The sequence below is a fragment of the Gracilinanus agilis genome, chromosome 2 (assembly GCF_016433145.1).
Source record: "Gracilinanus agilis isolate LMUSP501 chromosome 2, AgileGrace, whole genome shotgun sequence".
NCBI classification, from domain to species: Eukaryota; Metazoa; Chordata; class Mammalia; order Didelphimorphia; family Didelphidae; genus Gracilinanus; species Gracilinanus agilis.
Genome location: NC_058131.1, coordinates 231,160,609 through 231,186,201, shown reverse-complemented (window position 1 = coordinate 231,186,201; position 25,593 = coordinate 231,160,609). Strand labels below are relative to the sequence as shown.

Sequence of the window (25,593 nt, the reverse complement as noted above, 5' to 3'; positions counted from 1 at the left end):
CCCCACCGCGAGACTTAATTTTTTAAGCTATCTGTAGGCATTCTGTATTAGAGATGAATGGCTTTCGTATGTACAGAGATATGTGTTCTTTTAGGGTTATTGCTTTTTATCTCCAAAAGTCAACCTGCATTTTAGTGTGTTTGTATTCCAAATCTGTTGTTTTCTCTTTTGCTTCCTTGAAAAGACTCACCAGAGTGGATTTTAGTTTTTATACTCCTCTAATTATATTTGCCAATTGAAGCAAAAAAAAATTTTTTTTAACCCTTAACTTCTGTGTATTGGCTCCTTGGTGGAAGAGTGGTAAGGGTGGGCAATGGGGGTTAAGTGACTTGCCCAGGGTCACACAGCTGGGAAGTGTCTGAGGCTGAATTTGAACCTAGGACTTCCCATCTCTAGGCCTGACTCTCAAGCCACTGAGTACCCAGCTGCCCCTAAAGCAAAAATTCTGACATTTGTCCTCTTATATTTTAAATTTCTCTTTTGAATTGTTCTGTAACATCTTGTTATTCTTCTATGTCTTTTTATGATTCTACAGTCTCTGTTTCATTAGGTCTTGGTTTGATTTCCTTTGTCTTATAATATTTATATAAGTTTGTAATATTTTGGATGTTTTAGTATTCATCCTTTTCTTATTTTCTTATTTGCTCTTTTGATTTATTTATATGCCATCCAGGTTTCCAATAGCATTTTCTTCCTCATGAAATTTTTGGAATTAACCTTTTGAAAAATAAATTCAATTGTCCTCCTCTTTCAGACTCCTTCCCTTTTGGTGGATATACTTCAAAGCCATACTTCAAAGCTAGGTCAGCCCCTTTTCATGTGGAAGAGTTTGCTTTTCCTAGCATTTATCCCTGCCCTAGATTAGATAATTTTATCTCACTTAATTGGATTGCATAAGTAAGCATCTATAGGACTATGAAGGAGGAATGAGGAGACTAAATGACTCTTCAGTCTCACTCTCACCTGAACTGGTTAAAGGAAGGAGGATTTATACTCACAAAATTGTACATAAATGTACTTAATTCAACAGGGAAGTAGATTGCAGAAGAAATTAAAAGGATACTATAATTAAAGGAGGGACTAGTCCTAAGCAAAAATTCATAACAATATACAAAAATATTTATAGCTCTTTTTGAGGTTTTAAAGAATGGGAATCTGAGGGGTGCCCATAAATCAGGGAATGGATGAAGAAGTTATGGTATATAAATTAGATGGAATACTATTGTGTTGTAATAAATGATGGAAAAAGTTGCAGAGAAACCTTTAAAGACTTGTGTGGACTGATATAGAGTGAAGTGAACAGAACCAGGAGAATAATTTATACAATGACAATAAAATGCTAAAAGCAAAAAACTTTGAGAGAATTAGGAACTCATTTTAGTATAATGATGAACTACAATTCCAGAGGACTAATGGTGAAATGTGCTCCCTACCTTTTGAGAGAGGTGTAAGTCTCAGAGTTTAAGACAAATGTTTTTGTCCATAACCAGTAAGGAAATTTTATTTGATTGGTGAACACATTTTTGTAATATGTTTTGTTTTGCTTTTGTTCTCTGTTGGCGGGAGTAGGAGGGAAAGGGGTTGGAGTTAGGAGAATTATAAGGCAGATTTTTGTTAATTGATACAAATAAAATGTAATTCTAAAAAATGCTACCCATCTCCTGATGGAGAAATGATAGACTCCAAAATACAGAATGAAACATGGATGTTTTGGGAATTTGTTTTGATGTATTATATCTATTTCTGAGAAGCATTTTGTTTCTACTTGTTTCTCTGCAGGGGTGAGAAGAAAAACAAATCCTAACTGAAAAAAGTAATAATCAAATAAGAGAAAAATATTAGAGGCTAATTTAAGGCTAGATAAAACAGTTTTGAAAATCATCTGCCTAAATGATAATTAAACCCATGAGAGCTGATGAAATCCCCAAGTGAGATATTATAAAAGGAAAAGGGAAGAGGTCTCAGGATACAGTCTTGAGGGAAACCTACAGTTAGTAGTTGTGACTTAGTTGAAAAAGATTGGTAAGATAGGTGAGAAGAGAACTATTAGAAATCATTGTCATGAAAATCTGAAGAAAAATGTGAAGGATAATGTCAGAGGCTATAAAGAGGTCAAGAAGATGATGACTAAGAAAAGGCCATTAGATTTAGCAATTGCTAGATTTCAGTCTTCTTTCCTTCAAGCTTATATACATTGATATACATTGAATTCTTACCCTACTTACATTCCTGGCTCTTGTTATTTCCTTTTGTGGGCCAAGATTAGTCTGTCATTCTTTACAGGGGTGGAGGAGGTGTAGAATAGGTATTTGGGGCAGAGTCTTCAGCATTGCATTTCTCTAATCCTGAGTTCAGGCAAAGCAAAAGGAAATCCAGCTGGTGTATGATTTTTCTTTTCTAGGTTGTTAGATTAAAGACAATGTTTAATCTAGATGATGGTCTAGTCAACATTTTGTTTTTGTTAGGTGGTCTGGGAATCCTACTGTCTTTTGAAAACTTCACTTTATCATCCTTTTATGTTACCATCTTTTATACGTCTTTTCTTTTATTGTCTAGCTGTTAGCAAGAATCATCTGTATTTGATGTTTCTGCTTCCCCAACACCTATATTTTTATTTTTCTGTGTTTTTTTTTATTTTTTCCCTTACTTTCTGTCTTAATAACAACTAAGGTAAAAGGACAAGGGCTAGCCAAATGAGGTTAAGTGACTTGCCAAGGGTCACACAACTAGGAAGTGCCTGAGGCCAGATTTGAACCTAGATCCTCCTGATTCCAGGGCTGGTTCTTTATTGGTTGTGCCATCCTATAGCTTTACCTTTGGACATCTCTCTCCCAGGTTGCCAGTGAACTTGCCAATCATAATAACCTTTCTCAGTTTTCATCTTTCTTAATCTCTAAAGAGTTTTAGATATAATTGATCATCTCACTGTTCTGAAAATTATTTTCTTTTATTCTATGACATTTCTTTCTTTTGGTTCTCTTCTCTCTTACTTTCCATTCATAATTTTATTAGTCTTCAGCTGAATTCTTCACTGTTTATAATGGTTTCTCATTATGCCTTTCTGAGCCCTCTTGTATCTCTATACCTGTGATGGTGAACCTATGGCACATGTGCTAAAGATGGCAAGCAGAGACTTCTTTGTGAGCACATGCGCTGGTGCCTGTCAGTGTTGGTTACTAGAAAGGCAGAGGGACTTGGGCAGAGCGGATCCGTTCTCTCTCTCCACAGTGCCTCCCCACCCCTCTTCCCAGCAGCTCAATGGAAACACTCCCTCCCCTTAGTGGAGCACCTGTGGCCACTCCCCTACTTTTCTTCCTCCCCGTCTTACCGCAAGAGAAGAGAAATTAGCAGCACCATACTTGGTCTTTGGGGGGAGGCATGACATGCAGTCCCTGAAAGGTTCACCATCACTGCTCTATATTCTTCCTTGGAGACCTCTTTCCCATGGGCTCAAGTTTCATCTCTAGGCAAACATCTCTAAAATTCAGCCTAATATCTTTTCTTAATTCCAGATATACACTGTTAACTTTTTATTATATCCTTCCTTTTGGATGATTGTTAATTATTTAAAAATCAGTATGTCAAAAACAGAACCTAATACCCTTTTCTCTAGTCCTACTCCAAACCTAGACTTCCCTGTTTTTGTTGAGGGTACCATCTCAAGTCATTTAGGACTGGATTTTAAGTCAAGAAGATGTAACTTTAAATCCAACTTCAGATACTTTGCTGTGTGATCATGGGCAAGTATTTAAACTCTCTTGGCCTCAGTTTTATCACTTGTAAGATGGCAATAATAATAGCACCTACATCCCAGGGTTGTTGTGATGGTTAAATTAGATAATATTTGTAAAATACTTAGCATAATACCTCCCATATAGTAGATGATTAATAAATTCTCTCCCTCCATCCTTTCTCCCAGTCATCCTCCCTTTGATCCCTTTCCCATATATTCCATATCTACTCACTGGACCTTGTTGATTCTTCTCCAACATCTCTTGAATCCATCCCTTTTTCTTCACTTGCAAGGCCGTTATGCTATTTCAAATCTTTTCTATCTCTTATCTATATTGCTTTTTAATAGTTTTCCTAATTTGTTTTTCTATTACATCACTTTACTTTCTAATTCTTTTTCCACATAGCTTCTTGCATAATCTTTGTTAGGTAAACGGTAAAAATTATTATGGTTGGACTGAATATTCAAAAGGGTAGTCACCAGGAATTGATTACCCAATTCCAAAAGATTTTTTAGCAATTTATTTATAAAATATAGGAAGAGAGTGAAAGTAGAGAAATGAGTAGAGGGCAGAGTAAGAGATCTAACTTAATGAGCTAGACTATGTGTTCAAGCCCTGGCTTTACTCTGGCAGGGCTGCAGAGGTCCCAGTCAGAGAACCTAAACATCAATTAACAAGGGTTTTACCCATGAGGACTCCTTCCAGTCAAGGGGCCCCTCTTGGAGGTTAGTACCTTCAGGGGAGCTAAGGAAGGGAGTCAGCCTTTTTTCACTCACCCACGTGTAGTTCTAAGGAGAAATATAAAGCAGTCCAAGGTCCTCAGCCAGCACTCCTCCAGGTCTAGTTCAAGGCTGAAGAGAGAGCTTTCCAGGAAGTTCTTGTAATTTATAAAGACCATTCCTTTCATCACTTCCTGTGCCTTCCTCCCATTTCATGTGTACTAATTACAACAAAGGCTTTGCTTAGGACTGTTCAGGGGGCAGTCGCTCGATTCTGATTTGTCACCCACTCTTGCACACCTGGGTCACAGACCTCTCTCACTAGAGGATTAAGTGGGATGTTTACACTTTTGATGATTAAATCTAAAAATAGGCAGGGTAGGATTAATCCCATCTTCACAGTATGTAGTTCAATTGTATTATTCCCATGTTCAAAATCTTAAGTAGTTCCCTACTGACTATATGTTAAAATACATGTTAAAATTCACAAGCTGGTTTCTTTCCTTTCCCTTTTAATTTATACTGCTTGTCTTCATAAATTTTCCCCAAATGCAATACTTTTTCTCATCTCTATGCCCTTGTGGAATCCTAGTCTAGTATGTACTTCTTTTTTAACATCCCTTTTTAGTATTCAAGTCTTACTTTAAATGTCAGCTCAGAAACTACTACTAGGGGTACCTTTCTCCATTATCTCCTTTAGTATAAATAACAACTCAGTTTATTAGATATTTTTTAAAGCAAAATTTTATAATACTACAGTTTCCTGAAAACAGTGAAGGTAACCTACAAACTGAACTAAAATGGAAAATGAATTACTAAAGACAGATCTTCTTAAATGCATTTTTACAATTTCTTCCTTCTATCTCCATTTTTGTAAGAACCTTGTGAAATGGTTTGGAAACAAGTTTTATTATAGTTTCATTCAAGTCACACAAATAAAAAGTGAACACAGAATTCTGTTAAATGGTTAAAATCACTTTAGCTCACTAAAATTTCTTGTGGAGATCCTATTTGGAAACTCTAAAGGATTGCTTCTAAATATCATTAAGTCTTAAGTTTAATAATTCCAAATATAAATGTATCCTGAAAAAATAAACTCGAGAAAGCAATTTTAAATATACCCTGAGGTGTTCTTTTTGTTGAACTGTTACTGTTCTTTTATTTCCTTCTTAAGATATCTCTTCACTTTAGAATAGGAACTGAATCATTTGTCACAAAATCATTGAGCACTTTTATTCTAGAATTTTATTTGGTCCAGTTGTGATAATACTCTGCTTATTTTTTTCCTACCAATGGAAGATTCTTTTTAGGAATGTTGACAAGTCATTATGATGTGATATTCATTATGATAAATCAAATTGAAGGAAATTAAATTAAACTCATGATGAGAATAACTTTTGTGTCTCCTTAAAAACATGTAATGTTCTGATATTAGTTCAAATCCAGGCCAAGTAGTGAACTTACAAATGCATGTACAAGGCATCTGCTCTCCTCTCCCTCAGTAATAAAATGTCAAACTTCACTGAGTCAGCAGGTTGATAATTTTCAAATAAGCAGGTGGCTTGTAGATGATGGATATGGGTCACAAAGTGTAAATGATTGGCTGACAAATTACTCATACAGACTTTCTAGGAAGGGTACAGAAATATTAGCCTTCAAAATTGGCAGAAATATCCATGTCAGTGTCATTGCTTTTTAGGTATCAATGATGATTCATCCCCACTTTAAGGAAATTAAGTTTGGAAAACCAAAGGGAAGATGAAAAAATATGAAAAACTACTGGGTCTGAATGGTCTTGTAGTTGTAACATGTAAAATTCTGTTAATGCTTTCCACGTAATATCTTATCATACTGTGGTTTTGATTTTGAGTAGATCTTTCCTTGAAATGAGATAATAAGTATTTATTAATTATGCTAGCATTAGCAGATATTAAGAAGTTCAAAATAGGGACTCCCTTAAGGAATTTATAATCTGATCAGTTATAAATGTTTGATAAATGTGAAATAATAAATTGTACAAGCAAGAGAGGATATAATTATTGAAAATTATATAGAGATGAGTATGGGTTGGAAAAGCCAGGGAAAAAAGTAGGAATTGATTGGGTTGACAAAATTTATCTGTATGGGGATGATAGGAATGAAGGCATGTCTGTAAGAAAGGACTTGGTCTGTTCATGAGAAGTAAGGAGTCATTTTGTCTAGAACAGTGGTTCCCAAACTTTTTTGGTCTCCCACCCCCTTTCCAGAAAAAATATTACTTAGCCCCCTGGAAATTAATTTTTTAAAAAATTTTAATGGTAATTAATAGGAAAAATAAATGCACCTGTAACCATCACTGCTCCCCTGGATCGCTGCGGCACCCACCAGGGGGAAGTAGCACCCACTTTGGGAATCACTGGTCTAGAATGAGTATTATTGAAGCATGTTAAAAAAACTGCATTACATATAGTTAGGGTAAGCCATATTATAGAGCACCTTAAAAGCCAAAGATAAAATACTAAATAGGAATTGATAAAAAATTCTTAAATGAGTGTGACATAGTTTTTTGATTATCCCATTTCCAAGCATAGTTTCTTTGTTATATATATTGTATTCTTCACAGAGCCAAATATAATTTTTTAGATAGAATATTCAGTACATTTTTTTAAATTAAATTTTTAAAAATTCTCACCATCTGTTTTAGTATTAGTTTTAAGACAGAAGAGCTGCTAGAGCTAGGCAAATGGGGTTGAATGACTTGCTCAGGGTAACAAAGCTAGGAAATGTCTATCCAGGTCCTCATGATTCCAGGCCTGGTGCTCTATCCACTGGCTGCCCATCTGCCTTTTCAAAATTTTATTTTTTTAATGAATGCAGTATAAAAAACATATATAGGGGGCATCTGGGTAGCTCAGTGGATTGAGAGCCATGCCTAGAGACGGGAGGTCCTAGGTTCAAATCCGGCCTCAGACACTTCCCAGCTGTGTGACCCTGGGCAAGTCACTTGACTCCCATTGCCTACCCTTACCACTCTTCCACCTATAAGTCAATACACAGAAGTTAAGGGTTTAAAATAAAAAAAAATCTTTAAAAAAAACAACAACAAAAAAAACATATATCCTCATCATAGGGTATAGGGGAAAGAACTCTACTCTGTCCATCACAATACTTATTTTAGGCCTGGCCCCATCATTAATGAACTATTTGAGTTCAGGAAATTTGCTCAGCCCCTTTCAGGCCAGTGTTCCTCATTTGGAAAAGGAAGAGGTAGGATCAGTGATCTTTTTAGATCTCTTTTAGCTATAAAAATCTAACTATAAAGAGAAGCAACTACATATAAATAAATACTGTTAGTAATGATATATGGGGGAAACAAAGGGGTGATATTGCAGTTCACTAGGGTTGCCAAAGATGATGTTATAGTAATATAGCTATCTAGTGATGAGGGGCCCTAGGAAAAAATGTTGGAGGGAATTGGGAAGAAGGGACACATCCAAGAGAAATTTCTACTGAAATTGATATGATTCAGTAACTAGATAATGGAGGATGAAGGACAAGGCTGAATCAAAGATTATCTGAGCCTTTTAAGTGTGAATAACTAGAACAATGATGTCAGAATAAATTTTCCTTCCTCCTTGTAATACAGAGTCTTCTATCTAGTTTATGATCTTGTCATATGTGTAGGGGACTGTTAAAACTTTTCTCCCTTGTGAATCAGGGGTTTGTGAATCAGGATGTCCCACGTGACTAGGTCCTGTTCCTTCTTTTCTTCCCTTTATTCTATTTCTTTTGGTGATCTCATCAACTCCTATGGAGTCAATTATCATTTTGATGCAAACCAACTGATTTCTACTGATTAGTAATCTTTTACATGAAAATATTTGTTGGATATCTTGAACTGGATGTTCTGTAGGCAATTTTTATCAAAGTATCAACGTTTTTTAAAATAAAGTTTAGCTCTAAAGAAAAAAAGTACGAAAAATGGTTGACAAGAATGTTAGTCATTATATTGAAATGTTTTGACTATAAAAAATTTACCCAGAGCTTCAACACATGAATATGAATTTATTATCTTTCCCTCCAAACTATCTTCTTCACTTCTCTATTAATTTAGAGTGGCCATTTTCTCAGTAACCCAGGCTTGCAACCTAGGCACATCATCCTTGGCTTCTCACTCTCCCTCAACTTCTCTCCCCCCATCTCCCTCCTCCAGCCCCAGTGTATTCAATCTGTTGACATAGACATAGCTTATTGATTTCACCTTTGTATATTATTATTTATATTATGGTATTGTATATTGTATGTTATTATTGTATATTATCCTGTATATATGCAACCTTCTTTCCTCTGACAATGCTATCACCCTGGGTTGGCTCCTCATCACCTCAGTCCCAGACTGTTGCAGTAGCCTCCCTTAATAGCCTGTCACACGACTCCACCTCACTTCATGCTTCTGCAAACCCACATCCAGTTCATTCTTCACTCCGCTATCAAAGTGATTTTCCTAAAGCACAGATCTAAACCTTCTTATTCATTAAATATCAGTGGCTCCCTAACACCTCCAGGATCAAATATAAAATCTTTTGTTTGTTATTCAGAGCTGTTCATAACCTGATCACCTCTATCTTTACAGTCTTCTTACATGTTATACCTTCCTCTTTTCCCTGTTATCCCCCATGAACTTTGTGATCCAGTGACCCTGGCCTCCTTATTATTCCTTGTACAAGACATTTTGTCACCTGGCTGACTATATTCACTGATTGTTTACCATATTTGGAGTTCTTTTCCTCCTCACCTCTGCCTCCTGACTTGACTGGCTTCCTTCAAATATCAGCTAAAACCCTACCTATAGTAAATCTTCTCTAATTCACCTTAATTCTAATGCCTTTGCTCTGTTCATTATCTTTAGTTTATATTGTATATAGCTGGTTTGTACATATTTGTCTGTTGTTTCTTTCAATACATGGTGAACTTGAGGGATGAGATAGTCTTTTGAATTTCTTTGTACCCCCATCAATTAGCACATTGCCTGACACATAGTAGGTGCTTAATAAATATTTATTGACTGATAGATATTTTGCATTTTGTTTTCCTATTGTATAAATTGTAAGGATGATATATTTCTGAGAGTTCAAGATGTTACTTGTTTCAGACAGGCTTGTTGATGAAGTCTTTCTGGGTAACTCCTTTTATCCTTACTGGAGGGAATGAAGAAGTATTCTCTGTAAAGGAGTGTATTGCCAGAGAATGGGCAGGTGTTCTTAACCTGGAGATGGGTTTCCTTTTGGGCATAGTGTTGATAGGTCCCCGGGCTTGGTTAAATGATTTATTCAAGGAACCCCCTTCAGATCATAACCCTTGCCCCGTTAAAGCTGCACAGTAGGGGGCCCTGAACTCTTGCAGTCAGGCTTGAACAGCCTGCCTTCCCCCTTGGCTTCTTCCCTCTGATTTCCCTTTTGTTCTGACTATTTACAAAAGTTGTTTATTATTATTATTAGTAAGATGGGAGAAGGGAAGTGGAGAGAGAGGGGGTCCCTAATCTAACCCAAATGACAAGGTCCTTCACCAGTCAGCCAAATGGCCAGACCAGGAATTCACCTTCCCTCCCTTATCTCTTAATCCTAAACTAATAAATAGATTGATAATATAATCAGGGGTCTCTGTGGTAAGGCAGGACAGACTGAAAGTCTTCAAAGTTGGCTCAGTAGCCCGCCGGGCCCATTGACCCCTTTGGCCACTGATATCTTCCAGCACTCTTTCTCGGCAGTATCAGAGGGTTTCAGGAACAATACAGGTCTCTGGGGTGTCCGAATGTCTGAGGAAAACCTTTGGCTGGCCTTCACTTGATCCTGAGGTAGGCAAGAGTCCTTCCTCTCTCCTTTGAGATCAGAGATGGAAGCCTTCACCCCAAGGTTCTTTCCTTCCCACGATCCTTTGCCCCTGGCTCAACCACTGCTCTATGTCAGTCATCCTTTTCCCCAAACATTCCATCTCTACTTTTGCACACCTGTCCTTACAATATTTACTGTATCATTCTACCTCTTTGCTCTGATATAGAGCCAGAATTTGGACCCAGATTTCTGACTCTTAACTCTGGTGTCTATTGCCATTTTCTAATATGATAGCCAATGGTGCTAGGAATAAAAAAGACAAAAATGAGATAGTCCCTGCTCTGAAGAAGTTTATATTTTACTGGAGGGACACAATACGGAGTAAATACAAGATTTTCTTTTATTTTCTTCTTTTTTTTTCTCTATTAGACCTTTGATTCATTAGTGTAAGGAACCCATGTTGGAAACGTTCTCAGATGATGCAAATCAGCTACAACCCTACAAGCTTAGCAACAACCTAAGAGACTTTCCAGGGGTATTGTGACTTATCCAGAGTCACTTATTGCTAATATGTGTCAAGAGACATGATTTGAACCCAGCCTGATTGAGGCTGTTTATCCCCTATATTTTATAGGTACAGATGGATATGTTTACAGACACAGTAACAACAAAGTAATTTAGGAGTCTAGCAGAGACTTAACACCTGGTGGAATCAGTAAAGGCCTTTTTTTAAGGCTGGCAGTTGAACAGAGCTTTAAAATGTGGGGAAGGTAGGAATTACAAAAATTGACAGTGAGAAAGGGGAGTATCCCAATTTGGGGGCTAGGGGTCATAGGGCTGGCTTATGCAAATAGATAAAGGCCAGAAAGTATCAATTATGTAGTATAGTGAATAGGTCACTTTGGCTGGCATGAAGAATGCATGATGGGAAGTAACATGTAATCAACTTGGAGAGAGAGAGGGAGAGACTAGAATAAGAGTGTAAACAGTTTAAAATTCCAAACAGGACTTTATATTTTCCTAGGTACAACAGGGAGCTACTAAGAGTGACTTTAGGAATTGTAATTTGGTTTGTGTATGGAGAATAGATTAGATAAGGGAGAGGCTGAGTTCAGGGAACCAATTAGAAGACTGTTGTAATCTATTCAAGAGGTAATGAGAGCCTAACTTAGGGTGCTTATGTTGTGAATGGAGAGGGAAGTCACATGAGATATGTTGTAGGGTTAGAATTTAAAGATATGACAGTCCATAGATCAATAAAGCGTATAAATCTCTTTACAAATGGATGTTTGTTTAATAATATAGTTACTTTAAATGAGGTCATTTCCTCTTCCTCCTTAGGGTTTGGGATATATTAATAAAAAGTGAAAATATTGAAGTTTTATACAACTGAAGTAACCAGCAACCAACAAGAATTTTTAAACAGAAGTAACATTTCATTTGAGTGATGATAAGGTAGGGAGAAATGATGAGAACCTACTCTTTGTTTTCAGTCATTGTTGAGCATCACAATCCTTTTCAAATGGTTTAATAAAGGCCCTACTTTTTCCTTTTGCTGTCTTTTGTGTTCTCCATATGAAATGGCATTTAAAAATTTCATGCCTTGTTGCATACTGTTAATTAAAATGCCTAAGACTTTGTTTTCAGAGAGTGTAACTCAGTGGAGTTTGGTGGAGAGATTCATAAAAAATTCTTATGCCTGTGACTATTACATTTTTAAAATTTAGAATATTTTTCCATGGTTACATGATTCATTATTTTTCCCATTCCTTTTCCCTCCCCCCCTCAGAGCTGAGAAGCAATTCCACTGGATTATACATGTATCATTGCTCAAAACCTATTTCCATGTTATTCATATTTGCAGTAGAGTGATCTTTTAACATCAAAATCCTAATCAAATCCCCATCGAAGTATGTGATTGATCATGTTTTTCTTTTGTGTTTCTGTTCCTACAGTTCTTTCTCTGGATATGGATAGATTTCTTTCTCATAAGTTCCTCTGGATTGTTCTTGGTTATTTCCTTGCTGGTAGTAGAGAAGTCCATTACATATGATTGTGCCATAATGTATCAGTCTCTGCGTACAATGTTCTGTTCCTTTTGCTCTGTATCAATTCCTGGAGATCTTTCTAGTATACATAAAAACCCTCTACTTCATCTCTCCTTCCAACACAAATAGTATTCCATCATCATCAGATACCATAATTTGTTCAGCCATTCCCCATTCGATGGACATCCCCTAATTTTCCAATTTCTTGCCACCACAAAGAGTGCAACTATAAATATTTTTGTACAAGAATTTGTCCTTATTTGGCCATTACATTCTAATAGATTATTTTAAGTTTTCTGGAAGGGTTATCGTGATTCACATTTTAAAGAAAGAGCTCAAGGTTACATGTTACATATTTATTTGGTCAAGTAGGACAGTTTGGTTTGATAATAAACTTGGTTTAATGTGTGAATGTAACATGTATCTTAAAACTTGTTTAAATCTTAAATGGAATTTCTTGTATCTCATGAAAAACATTTGACAGAGGAGAAGGATTTCATTGATTTTCTTTAAAATTTCATAAGTCTTAGAGGAAGCTTCTCCTCATACCTCCCTGAATTCTCATTTTGAATACTTTGACACTGTTTCTTCCTTATTATTCCTATCCTTACCAAGCTGAGCTCTGGCATATTGTGGTGAGGCTGTTTTATTTCCATTGCTGTCACCTTAGTGGTACTTTGTGATAAATAAGCTATCGTCCTGAGGTCTTGTTGTTCTGATATCAGTAAATACATAAGATATAAATGTAGCTAGAAAACTTTCAAAGTTGGATTGTGATAAAGAAAAACATTCACTTTTAAGGTCTCCCCAAAACCTGGTGTTTTCATACTTTCCATAGAGCACTATCTGTTCTGCTGCTCGACTTTTAACTTCTCAATAATGAGGTTTTTTCTTTCTCAAGGATACATGAAAATACAAAGGACTTGTGGTTTTGTCAGCATAAAAAAATTCTGTGGAAAGTGTGGAAATTCCCTTTTCCAAAACAGATTGCAAACTGTGACTTATTGGTTAGGTCTTTAGGGAGTTGCTAATGACTTCCCTAAGATTACATAGTTAATCAGCATCAGAAATTATATTTTGACCCAGTTCTTCCTAAATATAACTAATCCCAGCCATCTTATCTACTATTCAACAAAGTGTTCATTAAAATGGAAAGTCTAGAATAGAGAGCTGAGGTCAAATGAAGCTTCTAATTTAGTTGTATGCTTATGACTTATTGATAGCTTCAGTTCCTCTGACACTTTCTAAGGCAGTTTTGGCTCTGTGTTTAAGAAAGGATATGATAGTAAATTTACATAAGCATTTTTTTGATCTAGTGTTTTGTTTATGTCATCTGTAGAATCTTGCATCCTGGGATCCATCTAATCCTGATTGCCTTCTGCTTGTGGTAAAGGAACTCGTACAGCAGTATCATCAGTTTCAGTGTGGCCGCCTCCGTGAGAGCTCTCGCCTCATGTTTGAATACCAGACATTACTTGAGGAGCCACAGTATGGAGAACACATGGAAATTTATGCTGGGAAAAAAAATAACTGGGTGAGTCTTCAAGAAGAAATAAACTAATAGCAAAAACTTAAAAAGAGTATTCTCAGAAATCTTTTCCTAGTAAATGCTAGTTGTCAGTGGATAAAGCATTGGACCTGGAGTCAGAAAGGCTTTAAATCCAGCCTTAAGACACTTAGTAGTAGTATGATCCTAGGCAAGTAAGTTAACATTTCCCATCTTCATTTTCCTCATCTCTAAAATGGGTATAGCAATACCACTTAACTCTCAGGGATAACGTGAGGATCAAATGAGATAACATGTATTCACAATTTTGTTTCTTTTAGATTGAAAATTCTTAATCTGGGGTCTGTGAACTTCTTTTAAAAATATTTTAAAAATTGTTTTCCTTTGTAGTCTTCTTTATTTTATTTAAAAATGTTTATTTTAAGAAGAGCTTCATAGATTTCACCAAACTGTCAAAGTGCCCCTTGGCACACAAAGGTCTAGAAGATCTGCTTTAGAGAGGCTGATGTTTTAAGGCACATAAATGAGGGGGTTATTTCTTTTTGGAAGCTCTGTGGTGTCAGCTGGCAGTTTGATATCATTGAAACCAATCTACATTGGCTACATATGTAATTTTTTTGATGTTTAGTATTTTAAAAGTAATATCTCCTCCCCCAAATTATTCATAAAAACAGTTTTTAACATTCAGTTAAAATTTTTTGAGTTCCATATTCTCTTTCTCTTTCCATCCCCTCACTCCTCCCAGAGATAGTAAGCAATTAGATATAGGTTATGCATATTAAATCATATAAAAATTTCCATATCTGTCATATTATAGAAGAAAAGTAAAACAAAAAACCCCCAAAAATGAAAGTAAAAAATATTGTGCTTTGTTCTGTCTTCAAACATCAATTCACTCTGGAGACTGATGAGATTTTTCATTATGAGTCTTTTGGAACTGTCTTGGATATTTATATTATTGAGAATACCTAAGTTATTCACAATTGTTCATCATACAGAATTGCTGTTACTGTGTACAATGTTCTCCTGGTTCTGCTCCCTTGAATTTGCATCATTTCTTTCCCAGTTTTCCTGAAATTCTCTTGCTTATCATTTCTTATGGTACAATAGTATTCCCTTACAATCATATACCACAACTTTTTTTTAACTATTTATTCCACAATTGATGGGCATCTCTCAATTTCCAATTCTTTGTGAGTATAAAAATTGCTGCTATAAATATTTTTGTACAATTAAGTCATTTCCCTTTATTCATTTTTTAAAAATCTCTTTAGATTGAGTAATGGTATTGTTGGATTAAAGAACATGCACAGTTTTAGGGCCCTTTGGGCATAGTTCTAAGTTGCTCCACAGAATGGTTGAATCAGTTCATAACTCCACCGACAGTATATAGTGTCCCAGTTTTCCCACATTTCCTCTCGACATTTATCATTTCCCTTTTCTCTCATATTAGCCAATTTGATAGTTTTTTTTTTTTTTTTGGTTCTAAGGCAGAAGAGTGGTAAGGGCTAGGCAAATGGGGGTTTAGTGACTTGCTCAGGATCACACAGATAGGAAATGTCTGAAGCCAGATTTGAACCTAGGACCTCCTTTCTCCAGGTCTGGCTCTCAATCCACTTAGCCACCCAGCTGCCCACAAAGAGTTGTTTTAATTTTAATTTTTCAAATCAGTAATGATCTGAAAACTGCCTATTTATGTCCTTTGACTATCAATTGAATAATGACTGTATTCTTAGAAATTTAACTGATTTCTCTTTATACTGGGGAAATCACACCTTTATTAGAGATATTTTTATAAAAAATTTCCTCCCAGCTTTCTGCTTTCCTTCTAATCTTGGTTGCATGGGTTTTATTATGCCTTTAAAATTTAATGCAATCAAAATGATCCATTTTTGACCTCATAATGCTCTCTGTCTCTTATCTGGTTCTAAATTCTTCTCTTATCCATAGATCTGATAGGTAAACTGTTCCATGCCTCCCTAATTTGCTTTTAGCAAAGGTACTTTTAAAGATCCTCCTATTCCTAGTGATAATACTTCCAGGATTAAAGGGCCCTTTGCAGACAAATAGTGAAACTTAAACATGGCACAGTAGGTCATGTGTTATCATAGGAATAAAACCTAAGAGTCTTATACTCTATAGTCACTGAATCTTTAAAATAGTAGTTCTTCCTTGTGCAGAAACAGATATTGTTCTCTTTTTATATTTGCCCACTTTTTATAATTTTGAAGCCTCAATGGTGGTTTGTCATGTTTTATACTTTGATTAACTTCTTTTTTTTTTTTTTTTTAATTCTTAACTTCTGGGTATTAGCTCCCTGGTGGAAGAGTGGTAAGGGTAGGCAATGAGGGTCAAGTGACTTGCCCAAGGTCACACAGTTGGGAAGTGTCTGAGGCCAGATTTGAACCTAGGACCTCCGGTCTCTAGGCCTGGCTCTCAATCCACTGAGCTACCCAGCTGCCCTTTGATTAACTTTTTTTTTTTTTAATTTTTTTTTTAAACCCTTGTACTTCGGTGTATTGTCTCATAGGTGGAAGATTGGTAAGGGTGGGCAATGGGGGTCAAGTGACTTGCCCAGGGTCACACAGCTGGGAAGTGGCTGAGGCCGGGTTTGAACCTAGGACCTCCTGTCTCTAGGCCTGACTCTCACTCCACTGAGCTACCCAGCTGCCCCCTGATTAACTTTTTAAATGTAGTTCATCCTTCATTTATGAAGAGAACCAAAGACATCATGTGGTGATATCTTAACTTGCCCATGAATTGGATTTCAGTGAGGTAGGTACAGTTGCACAAAGTCATCAGTCTCACTCTCTATTCCAGAGACATGACATAAGTCTGGGTGACTGATGATGGCCTAGGACAGTGATGTTCAGACTTTTTAAAGAAGGGGCCAAAGGAAAGGAAATGCTCATTTGTCAGTCTGTTTCTAAGGCCATTCTTTCGAAGTTTCATTGTATTGTATCCTACTCATTGTATTCATCAGATTAGAAATAATGTCGAGTAGCTGGATAGAATGTCTCAGGGGGCCACATCTGGTCCATGGGCCATAGTTTGCCCATCACTGGCCTAGGATGTTGTCTTTGATGTCTATCCTCTAAGCATTCTACTGTGCTTGCTTTGGACTTCCTCATGGCCATTGGAACAAATTGTTCTTATCCATTTATTCTTTTGGAGGATATCTTCATATGCTTGGGGTAGACATCCTCCTAATTTATTGATGGGCTTGAGGCTTGCAGGATACCCTAAATCTGGTTTAGCATGTCTGTGGAGATAGATTTACTCTGCATTATGGTACACTGCTCATGCTATAGCTTCCTTGAGCCATGGGTGAGAGTTGGGTAAAAGGTAGAAATGAAAGGTAGTTGGGTAGCCCGGAGGAGGAATTAGGAGAGGGCTTAATAAGCTCTTATACTAGAGGTGCTAGGTCTCTTGAAACACCACCTATTCCACTGTTACATATAAGACTTATGAAAACCAAACATATCTGAAAAGCAAACATGCCTCCTTTATTAGAAGGCATTAATGGAATAAGATGGAATGGAAGCGGCCAGACCAGTCTGATATCAGGCGAAACCATCATTTACTCTGGCCATGAAGACCCGGACCATTCCCACACCCAGGGGGTAGCGCTGCTCATGACACCTGAAGCAAAAAAGGCACTGATAGGTTGGGAACCTATCTCGTAAAGGCTTATGTCAGCAAGGTTCAACTCAAAGGGGAAGAAGATCACCATCATCCAATGCTATGCACCCACCAATATGGCAGAGGAAAAGGAAAAAGAAGAGTTTTACAGCTCCCTACAGGCACTACTTGACGGCACACCAAGAAGAGACCTGAAGATCGTTATGGGAGACTTGAATGCAAAGGTAGGAGAAGACAACACAGGAAAGGAATTCATCATGGGAAGGCATGGAGTAGGCACCTGTAACGAAAATGGAGAGCTCTTTACGGATTTCTGCGCCTTCAACGATCTTGTTATTGGGGGTACTACATTCCCACACAAGAAAATTCATAAGTCAACCTGGACTTCGCCTGATGGAAGGATGGAAAATCAGATAGATCACATCACAGTTTCCCGCAAGTGGAGAAGAAGCCTTCTAGATGTTAGAGCAAGATGTGGTGCAGATATAGCCTCGGACCACCAACTCCTGGTGGCAACTTTTAGAACCAAGTTGAAATCATTCAACGACCTTTCAGGCAGACTACAGCACAAGTTCAACGTGCAAGATCTAAAGACCAGAGAGAAAAAAGAAGCATTCAATTGCAAAATCAAGAACAAGTTCGTGGCCTTGACAGGACTCACGGGAGAGACAGTCGAAGACCACTGGACCAAACTCCAGCAGACCTGGAAGACCACCTGCGCAGAAGTCCTGAGAAAGAGAGAGAGAAAGCGCAAGGAATGGTTAACACAAGAGACATGGGCCAAGATACAACAGAGAAGAGATTTGAAACAGAAGATCAGCCAGTGCCAAGATCAACAGGAGAAAGAAGAACTTCGAACACAGTACTGGGAAATTAACCGTCAAGTCAAGAAGAGCACAAGATATGACAAGAGATGGTTCATTCAAGATATGATCGAGGAGGCAGAAACAGCAGCTGGGCAGGGGAACATGAAGAGGCTATACGAAATAACAAGAACTCTATCGGGAAAGAACTACAACCCTAGCAAGCCAGTGAGGGACAAGACTGGCAAGACAATAACAAGCGATGCAGGGCAGAGAGCCCGATGGGCAGAGCATTTCGAAGAAATCCTGAACTGACCGCCTCCACCAACTGTTCCGGACATACCACCAGCCACCGAACTGCTTCAGGTGAACACGGGCCCACCTACCAAAGTTGAGATCATCAAAGCCATCAAGACCATGAAAAATGGTAAGACTGCAGGTCCAGACAGCATCCCCCCTGAGGCACTCAAGGCAGACCCAGAAATGTCAGCGGAGATGCTACAACCCCTTCTGCAGAAGATCTGGGAACAAGAACAAGTCCCGACAGACTGGAAACTAGGCTACCTGGTGAAGCTACCCAAGAAAGGTGACCTATCCCAATGCAGCAACTGGCGAGGAATCATGCTTCTATCCGCTCCCAGCAAAATCCTGACCAGAGTCATCTTAGAAAGACTGAAGGAGGCCTTGGACAAGAAGCTGAGAATAGAACAAGCAGGGTTTCATCAGCACAGGTCGTGCACCAACCATATTGTCACCCTAAGAATCATCATCAAACAGTCCATCGAGTGGCAGTCCCCCCTCTACATGACTTTCGTGGATTTCGAGAAGGCATTTGACAGCGTGGACAGGAGCATCATCTGGAGATTGATGCAGCATTACGGGATTCCCCCAAAGCTCACCAACATCATCCAGCAGTTATACGAAGACTTTACCTGCCAGGTCATCCATAATGGGAAACTGACGGCTCCCTTCACAGTGAAGACCAGAGTGAAGCAAGGCTGCATGCTTTCGCCCCTTATCTTCTTGATGGTCATAGATTGGACCATGAGAAGAATTACCAAGGACAACAATATGGGCATTCAATGGACTCACACCAAGCAGCTCGAGGACCTTGACTTCGCAGATGATATCTGTCTCCTTTCTCACAAGCAGCAGGATGCGCAAGCCAAACTTGCATGACTCTCTGAAGAAGCGGAGAAGACAGGTCTGAAGATCAACAAGAAGAAGACCAGGTGATCACAGTCAACATCACACAGGACCTGCCAATCCAACTACAGGGAGAAAACATCAAGGAGACGGACCACTTCATCTATTTGGGTAGCATAGTCAGTAAGGACGGCGGGGCAGATGAGGACATCAGAAACCAAATCAACAAAGCCAGGCAGGCATTTAACACCCTGCGGTCTGTCTGGATCTCCAAAGCACTGTCCCTCGTCACTAAGCTCCGAATCTTCAACACCAACGTAAAGGCCGTCCTCCTATATGGATCAGAAAGCTGGAGAGTGATGAGCGCTAACACCAACAAACTCCAGGTCTTTGTTAATAGATGTCTATGTCACATCTTGAACATCAGATGGCCTGAAAAGATCTCCAATGCTAGTCTCTGGGAAAGAACAATCCAGTATCCCATTAGTCAGGACATAAAGAAACGTAAGTGGAGATGGATAGGACATACGCTACGAAAACCGGAAGACAACATAGGCAGACAAGCATTGAGCTGGAACCCTTCAGGGAGGAGTAAAGTTGGAAGACCAAAACAGACCTGGCGAAGATCTGCCGAAAATGAAACAAAAACAGTCAGAATGACATGGGCCCAGCTGGGGGAAGTTGCCCAGAACAGAGTCCGTTGACGAGAGATGGTTGCGGCCCTATGCTCCTAAGGAGTCAACAGGAATAATAAAAAAAAATAAATGTCTTGTGATCTATGTGTTGTTAGGTGAACACATTTGTTTGGAATATAAGCAACATATTTAATGACACACACACATACACACACACACACATTTTCATCTTATTTATTTATTTATTTGCTGTGGACATTAGCCTAATAGCGGTCACAAACTAATCACATTTGTTTCATTTCAACAGTTATTTATTCAAATATGTTGTTTAATTTATTATTCTGGGGATGAGGATCTCATGGGGAACATGACACAAAAAAGACTAAGCTAGTCCCTGCCTTTCAGTGGAATAAGGGAATAAACATTTATATATCACCTGCTGTATACAAGACACTTTGTAAATATTATCTCTTTTATTGCAGTCTTCCCTTTGAGGTATGTACTATTTCCCTATTTTACAGTTGAAGAAAAAATGAGTCAAATAGAGGTTGTGACTTTCCCAGGGTCACATAGCTAATCTGAGGCTACATTTGAATTCAGGTCTTCTTGATTCTAGATCCAGTGCTCTATCCATTTTGCCACCTACCTGCCTGTTCTTGGAATTTATAAACTTTTAGAAAAGATTGTAGGACACAGATTCTTATAGTATAGATTGGAACATTTTGGGGAGGAGAAATTACTTTTAATAGCATGAATTAGGGAATACTTAATTGAGAAAGCTCTTGAACTGTTTCTTGAAAGAAAAATTTGATACGCATGGAATTGGGAACAGATGAGGTAGGAGTGGAGTGGTTTACAAGTATGAGGGATGAAATAACCAAAAGCATTGAGATGAGAAATCTCAGAATTTATTTGTTAAATAGAAGTTAGTTCAGTTTTATTGGAATATAAAATTGTGAAGGGGACTAGTAAGAGATAAGACTAAAAAGACATACTCTCTCACACATTCATACATCTTGGAACCCAAAATACTAGAATGGTTTGGGATTTTTCAAATGAGATGTTCTTTTAATGTATGTGCTGTCAGAACTAGCAATAAGTAATCATATGACACAAAAGAAGTTTTTAAAGTGGTTAATCTGTGCATGGGATTTGATAATATAGGTACTAAGAATTTGGTATTTTGCAAAAGATGGAATTTCTAAATAGTGTTGTATTTGACTAGGGTTATATGAATTGTTTTTAAAAATGTGCACAATGTAGAAGAAGGAATTCATGATCTAGAGATTAACGTGTATTTAGACTCAAATTGCTATAAAGTAATGATGAATGAATACAAAATATGTCATTTGGGCTATAAAGAGAATTAAGTTTTCCACCTGAATAGGTTAAGGTTATATACTATGTAAACTGTATGAAATTAACAAGGAAAATTTGATCAGCCCAGCAATCTAGTAAGGTTCAAACCTAATGAATCACCATAGTGATTACATGCAGTTAAATATAGTACCTTTCCTCTTTTTTGCAGTAATGGTAAAGGAGGAGAAGCCAGAGGAAATAAGAATAATGGATAAAGAAATAATAGGTGTGAATTATAGTGCAAAATAGATACAACAAATGGTAGTAAATCAGAATAATATTGATAGAATTTAATCAGTTATGTAGCAATGCTTTGAGGTGAAAAGAAACTAAACTAGAGGTTCTATTCTGTTTTAAATAGAGGTTTGAAAGGAATAAGAGTAAATGCTTTGAAATTCAGTTGTTTACATACTGAAAGATTACTAAAGGACTTAAAGTTATTTGGAAGTTGTGGAATTCAAACTAAAATTTGTAGAGAATAATTTATTATGAAAGCTTTGATACATGCAAATTTTTAAATTGTGGTGATCTCACTTGTTAAAGAGGGATAAGAGACAAGGTTGTTAGCTAATAAAAACCTAAACCAAGCCAAGCAGCCTTAGGATAAATTGTTCACAAGCTGTTAACCCCTTCCTTGCACACAGGAAAAAGAAAGAAATACTTATAATTGTTCCACATTGATACTTGGAGACTGATATAGCAACACAGTACATAAATAAGATCTTAAATATTTTAATTGTATACTTAAGAGGTTTTAAGGAGATATTCAAGCAAGTAAAAGTTGATAGAAAAGTCATGGATATCTTGTAAAAGGTTTTTTTCACATTACAGTCTCAAGAAGATTGCTTTCTGTCCTTATCCATCTTTCTATCATAAGAGGTTTAAAAAATAGGTTTAAATGTTTAAATTGATCAGAAATGTTTTTTTTGTTTAAAATTATCATAAATGGTTTTTCATCTCAGTGTATTAAAGTTTACTAACTTTATTATTAAATTTGACTTCCTGGTCTTGAAAATAAATAAGTAGCCCGCTTGTCTAAAGGCTTGCTTTAAGGTTTATAGTGCTTAAAAGGTTTCAAATCTTGTAATTGGAAATAAATCCTGTAATACTACATGTTTTATGATATTCCTTTTAAATATGACTTTTGTGTGAATTGTTGCTAAAATATGTGCTTTAACTATTATTTGGATGTAAGCAAAAGCTCATTGTAAAGCTGACTATACCATAGGTTTTGTTCAATCCTCAGTGGTTATGTCAGTTTACCAATTTGTACTCTGAACTGAAACTTATACTTGATAAGCCCTATTCTAAAGATACAGTGTCTCAATTCTTGGGAGTTATTGATTAGCACTTAAGGGATACCAAATGGTATGTTTATTTTCATGATGGTAACAGAGTCAGAGAAAGTGAAGAGGTATGTTGTGTTGGAATACAGAAGAAAGAGAGACTTGATCTAATATCTTGAGAATGCAGATTTGTGACGGGTGAATGGAAGTTGCGTTCTGTTTTTTAAGCAGAGGGTTTTGAGGGAAAAGAGAGGGAGGAGAGAGGAGAGATGAAAGAGAACAGATAGGGAGGTAAAAGAAAATAGATAGATGTTCTACTCTTATAATTGGATCCTTGACCTAGGGATAATTTCTAAAATTAATGTATATGGTAATGGAAAAATCACAAATGATTCTGGAATTTCTCTGGAAAGTTACCCTGAAGAGATTCCTGTATGACTTTGTCTTAGTGTCCTTCAGATGACCCATGTCCAGGAGATGATACAGCTCTTATTTATATTTACTATGGAGCTACTCAATCTAGCAGTCCTGTTCCTCAATTTGGGTTTTGTGACTAAAGTGTGATATGTTAATTATTGCCAAAATATGTAAGAATAACTGATTTATCAGCCTGTTAGGGATGTGAAAGGTTTGTTTGAGGGTATGGAAATTGTTTTCAGACTGCTCCTTAGCAGAATTTCTCTGAGCTGTAATGGGTACAACTTGTCTTTTAAGGAAGGGATCCAAAGGTGATGTAGTATGCAAAAGACAGAGAATGTTCTGTGATGGTTAGGGAGGCAGTTGTAGGGCTCAACCTGGACTGGACCTCTTCTGACCATCTAGGCTACTAATCCTTGAGTGACACAACGATGGCATGAGCCAGTGACAGCTTTGGCCTGTACATGGAGCCCCCTCACTAAGTGTCCCTTGGGACATGAGGAAATGCTTTCCCTCCCTGCCTTCTCTTTTGTGACAAGTTCCCATAATCAGCACTTATTACTGTCATATTGAAGCTCTGGGAGCCGAGAGTACCACCTTGATTGACAGGTGAAGACCATTGGACCTCAGAATGTTCCCAGAGGCCATGAGGACAGGGGAGAAAGCGGTTGGCCAGGGTGGGCATAATACCCTGGCAGCCCCTGACAAGGGGTTTTTTATTTCCCTTTTCCTTCTTCTTTGGACCTTGGATCTGTGGACCCTGGTCTATTGGGAACCAAGGCTTTGCTTGGCTAAGTCTTGCAAGAACTCCTGTTTGAACCCACTGACATTGATGGACTTGTATCCAGACCGTGAATCTGATTCTTCTGTCCCTAGACATTTAGGCATCCAAACCATCCTTAAATATCTAGGTATCCTGGGCCCAGGAGGGATCTGGGAAGAGGGCAGGAGAAGAAGAAGAGGGTGGAAAGGGTGGTTCCTAAAGGCTGTAGAAGGGCATAACATCTGGCAAGAAGAAGTTGCTGACAGACATCATCCAACAGCTTGCTTGCTCTGGTTTGGCTGTAGCTAGGCTAAGCCAGAGGAACTGAAGAACAAGCCAGAATCATTAACTAGCCTACAGTCCTGAGGGATTAGTATTGTCAAAAGATTAGTGTTAGGGTTTCCTATTCCTCTCCCCATTTCCTAAACATTCTTTCCTTGTCATATATATATAAAACCCATCAAGTACCTTCCTGGAGTCGTTGTATCATCACTTCTCTGGGGAGGGAGCAAATGTAGTCAGATAAACGTGTCCAAGGCTAACAGAGCCCAATACCCACTATTGATCAACCCCAGGTGGGACCTGAAAGGGATACCCATCCAATGACCTGAGGGATCCTGTCTGGGCACTGTTATAAAGGAGAGAGTTGTTACAACATCTAGCTAGGTGGCAAGACTCAAGTGATCTTGCACTAACCACATATCTAAACAACCACTACTGTCACCAAATTAATAGTGGTAGTATCCAGTTTACCCTCTTATTTTATAACATTACAAATTGTAAAATTAATGTTTCCATCTCCTCAAACAACCTATTAGGTTAATAAATGAAAATTATCAAATTGTTAAGGAATACACTTTGATAAGTAGGTGAGATTTAGTAATAAATGACTTGTAGCTTGCAGTCTTAATTTACCATAACTGAAGTTTGGATCTTGAGCTTGGAAATATAACCCAAAGCTTTCTGGATTTCCTCCAGAATCTGGGATAAAGAAATTTATCTGTAAAATATTGTTATTCAAATATTTATAGATGCCATATTAATGTGAGCTTTGCAAAAGGATATTCTTTAACAGAAACATCACATACCATCTCTGCAAACAACTTAGGAATCAAATTTCCTAAAAGGATCAATTCCTGTCAGAGGATGATTTCTGGAGATAAAATCTGTTGGCTAAGATACCCAAATGTTAATGTTTAATATCAGTTTCTATTGTGCTAATTCTCTCTTTATATCCAGTGTTCTAGTTTTTGCCCCAGTCCTGGGTCCTATCCTTCTGCCTTAGGGATGGATGCTCCCCCTTGTGACCTGTCTGCTAGTCTAGGGAAATAGTCTCTGGTCTCCCAGCCTTCAGGATCCTGGCATTTGCTGCAGAGATGCCCCTGAAGAACCTGTGCCCACAGCTCCTCCTCCTCCTCCTCCTCCTCTTCCTTTTCCTCTCAGGGATTCTACGCCCCTTATCAGCTTGAAGAAGTTACAGAAGATTGAAACCATCAGCCCTCTTCCCTTAGATATTTGGTGGAGGGGGGACGGCATGGGACATTGGGGGATAATGTACCCCAGAGACAGCATAGAACATTGTACCGCCATAGTGAAAAAGTTTTTCAGGCAAACTATAGGCAGGAAAATTCCTTTGCTCCCACTTTGTACCCTTACCTGCTAAATAGTCTAGTGACCTTTGTCAAAGACCGTATCAACACTGTATAGCTTATGGTCCTTTGGCA

General features: G+C 37.7%; 1 protein-coding gene across 1 annotated transcript in view; it reads left to right on the top strand.

Annotated features, from left to right (window-relative positions):
- Nucleotides 1-25,593, top strand: part of BABAM2 (BRISC and BRCA1 A complex member 2) — a 636,045-nt gene that overhangs the window by 160,791 nt on the left and 449,661 nt on the right. The window contains exon 5 of the mRNA XM_044663708.1: nucleotides 13,651-13,845. Coding sequence (XP_044519643.1) covers nucleotides 13,651-13,845 — 195 coding nt within the window. The remainder of the gene's footprint in view (nucleotides 1-13,650; nucleotides 13,846-25,593) is intronic.